The sequence below is a fragment of the Hyalella azteca genome, unplaced genomic scaffold (genome assembly GCF_000764305.2).
Source record: "Hyalella azteca isolate HAZT.00-mixed unplaced genomic scaffold, Hazt_2.0.2 contig6110, whole genome shotgun sequence".
In the NCBI taxonomy this organism is placed as follows: Eukaryota; Metazoa; Arthropoda; class Malacostraca; order Amphipoda; family Hyalellidae; genus Hyalella; species Hyalella azteca.
This window is the reverse complement of record NW_025936279.1, coordinates 4,544-9,870: the sequence shown is the minus strand read 5'-3', so window position 1 is coordinate 9,870 and position 5,327 is coordinate 4,544. Positions and strand designations below refer to the sequence as shown.

Sequence of the window (5,327 nt, the reverse complement as noted above, 5' to 3'; positions counted from 1 at the left end):
AATTAGTTATATTTGCGAATTAGGAAAATGATTCACATATCTCGAAGATTATCCATCCCTAGCCCTCCCATCCCATGATGGGAAATGATATAATATAAACACCCTGCAGATGGGCCATTGATGATACTCTCCTAGATAGGACAATAAAAACACTGGCCTGGAAATTACAGAATTTATTACCATCTAGATTGAACATTTAAAAGAATGTTCTAGATAGAACATAAAACACACTCCTCAAGATGGGGCAAACGCTGCACTCCTCTAGATGAGGCATGAACAGCACTCCTCTAGATGGGGCATGAACAGCACTCCTCTAGATGGGGCATGAACAGCACTCCTCCAGATGAGGCATGAACAGCACTCCTCTAGATGGGGCATGAACAGCACTCCTCCAGATGGGGCATGAACAGCACTCCTCTAGATGGGGCATGAACAGCACTCCTCTAGATGTGGCATGAACAGCACTCCTCCAGATGGGGCATGAACAGCACTCCTCTAGATGGGGCATGAACAGCACTCCTCCAGATGGGGCATGAACAGCACTCCTCTAGATGGGGTCTGACTCACAGATCACCCGGCGCACATGACTGCACCACGCGCTGCTGAAGCGGTACATCCCCGCGCAATTCAACTCCAGGCAGTTTTGCTCGCCAGGATTGTCGGGTTCTTTCCCCAAAACGTCAGTCTGCTCATGAATAAAGCAAACATCTTCAATGTTTTTGTTACATCAATGTAAGAATCAACCTGGATGATTATTACAACAATTATCCAGGGTGTTGATTGTTACATCATTTGCATCAGAAATGCAAATATATATTGTTTAAATTACAGTATTTCCAGAAATATTACATGATCCTGGATTCTTCAAAGTTTCGTATTACCAAAATGACTTTATTCCACCCCAAGTTTTAATTTATTACGTATACCGTATCTTTGAATACTTTTCTAACTGAACTCTTTCAAAATTCGGCACTGTTATATGTTTGCGATAATGCCGTTATATACATAGCTCCAGAAATTTTAGTTAAAAACTTTTATTCAATTTACCTTAATGATCTAATTTAAAAACTGATCTGACTGGAGACCCAATCCACAGTAAAAAGAATGTTTCTATAGTCAATTGATTCCAGGTATTAATTGATTTCAGATATCTGCATTCGAGGAAAGTAACTTTTGATTGAAAGTTTATACATGTATAAAAATATAAGTGTCTAGGTCTAAAATTAGTGAATTGAGCGAATCAAATCATGCAGTAACTAACCATATAATACCTTCTTCCCACTGTAAATGATATAAAAAAAGATACCGGAAAGATTTTTCGTAAAACAAACTGGTATTTATAAATTAACTTTGGATTGTAGCTGCTTGTACAAGCCAATGAAATTCGTGAAATCTTGTCCATGGAGAACAGCAAATTATGTTTGCAGTTAATTCTGGAATGCAAGATGAACGTCTTCAATTTGCATATAAACCTAGCTGAGAGCTGAATTTAATGGCCAAAAGTACGCAAGGTAAACTATTTGACAATACCACTATCCTGTAATGATTACATCATCGGCATCTAGCTGAGTTTGCTGTTTAGTTTTATTCGTACACTTCTTTTAAATATTCAGTCAGTATCCTTACAGTTGCCCAGTAAGGCAGTCGCATGGTCATCGGCGAACCGTCAACCCAGCGCCATTGTCCTTCCACGGCCTCATCTGAGCCCCCGATCCAAAAGGTAGGGTAGTCTTACCAAGAAAAGAGATAACAATTCTAGGGGATAGGAAATTAAGTTTCTAAATATTATTCTGTATAAAACCGCTGCCGTTTCCCTGACACTCACGATATAAATGTCACTAAAATGAGAAAGGGAAGTTCTCCAGAGTTAACCACTTTCTGAAGGCGTTAGGATGGTGGGGGCAAATAGAAATTAATCATTGACTCCATTTTGACGTAAAGTATGCAGATCTACATCACTCGCGTATTAAACCTCAACTTCACAGCTCTGGTCATAGTTATCTAGTTATCTTAATTAAATTTAACAATACCAACATCATTAGGGTTTGATTGGCAGTGTTTATTTTGAAATATTACATAGAACTTTTCAAACGGTTACCTTGTTCAGCGAGGTAGAGGGCAACCTTGTGGTACTGATCGCAGTCGTCTACAACAATCAGGCCCCCACCGACCAGTCCACACTGGTTACGAGCGTCGTGCCAGGTGTAGTTGGTCGTAATTAAGTGAACACACTGAGTGCCAACCAAAACAAAAGGATTCTGGCAGAGACCTGCAGTAGAATACATATCCATGATGTAAATGTGGAATGAATGAAAGATATTAGATTATTCATTCCTAGAAGCTGGATATCAGCTCAGGAAGTCATTGCATGAAAGATTAGCTATGCTTTCCTTAGGGTCCTGCCATTCGTGCGTTTAAACTGACTCTATCAAGTTTATTTCAAGACCCTAAATCCTGTTTAACTGGAATATTCGCCATTTCAAACTTTACGCTAGTACCGGAACTATAGATATTGCCATGCAACTTTGAACGTAAGCGTTTTATGTAAAACAAGCAATGTTCATGGAACCCTCAGGTACAAGCTGTGCCGGATGTCAGTAAATATTTATTAATGAAACAGTCAAGTTCAATATGTGCCATGTCGCAATAACATCAGAATGAAATCAAGCAAGATAAAACGATAAAAATTCAGAAGTAAACACGTAGACTGCACAGAGATTTCATCATCACCTAATATTTTTTATTGAGCTGGATAGATGTAAGTTTTTCAACTCTCCTTCGTTATGGTTTCTTTCCCTTCTTCTTTTTGTTAATCGTAAAGCAACTATTGGATTGTTTCACTTTTGAGCCGTAAATTTTTCTAAGATATCAATTTAATCTTGAGAGCTAACTCCTGAAAATTAAAGTCAAGTCAAAGTTACGTACATACTCATAATAATTTTATACTCAATTCTGCGGCTTGCTCGTAAAGTTATTTTGAGTGGATTAATTTGGCAGTGCATGCATAAAATAATCAAAATCTTAGAAAAATTCCTCCACAAATTATATACTCTCTGCACTTTTCTGTCCAGCTTACCTTCCAAGGCTTCAAAACAGAAGAGTAACTCACCATATACTGAAGGTCTTGAGCACAGTGGATATAGAAAAGAGGCTGTGCATACGTAGTCTCGGAATAACCAGCCCGAGGAACCTTGTACCAAAGCACAGTTCTGACTCGTTCCACCCGAAGGTTCGGTTATCAAATTATCTCCACCAATCCTGAGGAACATATCTAATTAGAGGGAGCTGTTGAAAGTTTTTCGATCAATTATAATCACATGAAGCACTCAATGCAATAAGTTGGTCAGCTGTAATATCTCTAGCGCTAACTACTGAATGTCATCACTCAATAAAGATTCCATACTAGCCAAATAATAATTAAAGGTGGTGCACCTATGGTTACACAGGTAGGCATGGTACATTATATGTGGTGAAACGATCCTTGCTACTCCTTGGTTGTAAAATGTGGTTCGGTTAGATTGCTAGTCAAAAACTCTGTTATTTTCGTAAAATATATCCTTTTTACGCTGAAAGATACAATTCAGTTCTCTACGGACTGACATTGATATGGTAATTTATCCACTTATGAGAAATTTGTTCACCTCGTCACATAATTATTTTGAATAAAAGTTTACATATATAATAATGTGGTCTCGCATCATTCCTACGTGACAGATTATCCATATATTAGGGTAGAGAAAAAACACCGGCGCGGATAGTTGAAAGAATTTCGCCCCTGACATTTCAAAGTCGAGTGATGTCAATTCCATGCTCTAAACATTCCTTATTTTCCACAAAAATATTTTCGTCGAAAATCTTTCTAAACTTTCCTTTAACAAAAAATGATATACGTTTTAAATAAATAAACTTCAATATATAATTAACGAAATTTCTTTCAGCTGCCATTTTATGGTACATAAAAATGTGTTCGAGTAAACAGTGGTTATTGGAACCATCAAGTCAGCATAGTAGTGGCATTTATTAAAAATAATTGATGAAATTAAAAATTGCAATACAGGCAGGCAGGGACTTTACTTCAAGTCGATTTCTCACGAGTTTTGTACATGGCACTGTGGTTATTTGTTCCTGCTACATTTCCGACATTGTTGCTTGNTTATTGATGAAAGAAGGGTTTTTTAAGTTAAGGTTGCCATCAGCAGGATATAGGTGGAACATAGGCAGGACACGCCATCTATGTGCCATCGGTGTTCACCTATAATTTCCACCAATAGCCACCAATAATCATCGATACTCTACCAATAATTTTATTTGGGTAGGTCGAATCAAAAGAATAACTATTTGTCAACTAAATTTTCATGCAATAGAGACTGCAAATCAATGTTATTTCTAACATGAGAACTAAGATTGACTTTTTGTAGGAGACACTCAGAACTTCACCTTCTGTTTTCAGTTAATTCTCTAAGTAATTTCACCTTAACATTATAATACTGTTTGTCACATTATATTGTTCAATCTTATTGCATCAAGTGACTTAGTTGAGTTTCATCCGTTTACAATTTCATAATAAATATACTTCCTTTTAGCAAATATGTTGTGTCATGTACAGAAAAAACATGGATTCACTCACCACGGCCCAGTACGTACGGAGCGCCCATTTGCACGGCCGCTCCGTCACTCCACTGCCAAACATTGGTGAGCGTTCCATTGGTCGCGCCTAGCCAGTAGCCGTTGTTGAAATCAGTTGAGTCTGATGGAGTGCAACGTTAATAGTAATAGAAATATTATTATGTAATAATAATATTATTTAATATGGAGTTTTTAGCGTTGATTAGAACCTGTTAGCCTGTCGCCGGCCGATTCTTAACTACCTGGCCACCTCCTCGAGTTGCTCAGCGGTTGCACCCCTACATAGTTAAAATTTAGATCCGCCTCAGCTTCTGATTCCTCGAATCAGAAGCTGACTTGCCTCTGAGCCTCTGAATTTGGTTAGGGTAGCAGCTGCTCGGTCACCCCAAGGCGAGTGGTACGGAGACATGACATTTTTGGCAATCGCAAAAAAGCTGTGTGTTGTGTACAGGGCCAAGTGTGAATGAATAAGTATTGCAGTAGAACATAAGTGAAGATTCAAATTCTTCCGCCAGCGGCTAACAGGGCCTGCCAACTTACCAAGTTTTCAAAAATCGGCGAAGAGGCATGCAAAGCGTTTGTCTATTGATAATAGAGTCATAATGATATTGCAAGAAAATTAATCAGAAGTCCTATTATAGATGAATTATGTTCGCTGAAATTCAGGTTCCACTAAACATCAAGTTGATGCATAGGAAGAG

General features: G+C 38.1%; 1 protein-coding gene across 1 annotated transcript; it reads right to left on the bottom strand.

Annotated features, from left to right (window-relative positions):
• Positions 1-567: 567 nt before the first annotated feature.
• On the bottom strand, positions 568-5,035 carry LOC108677307 (C-type lectin domain family 4 member M-like; the record flags this gene model as incomplete). Its single annotated transcript, XM_018165520.1, has 5 exons — positions 4,963-5,035; positions 4,628-4,747; positions 2,099-2,269; positions 1,627-1,730; positions 568-685 (listed from the first exon to the last, which is right to left on the bottom strand). Coding segments are annotated over exons 1-5 (586 nt in total), but the record flags the coding sequence as incomplete, so codon positions are not given.
• Positions 5,036-5,327: the final 292 nt, after the last annotated feature.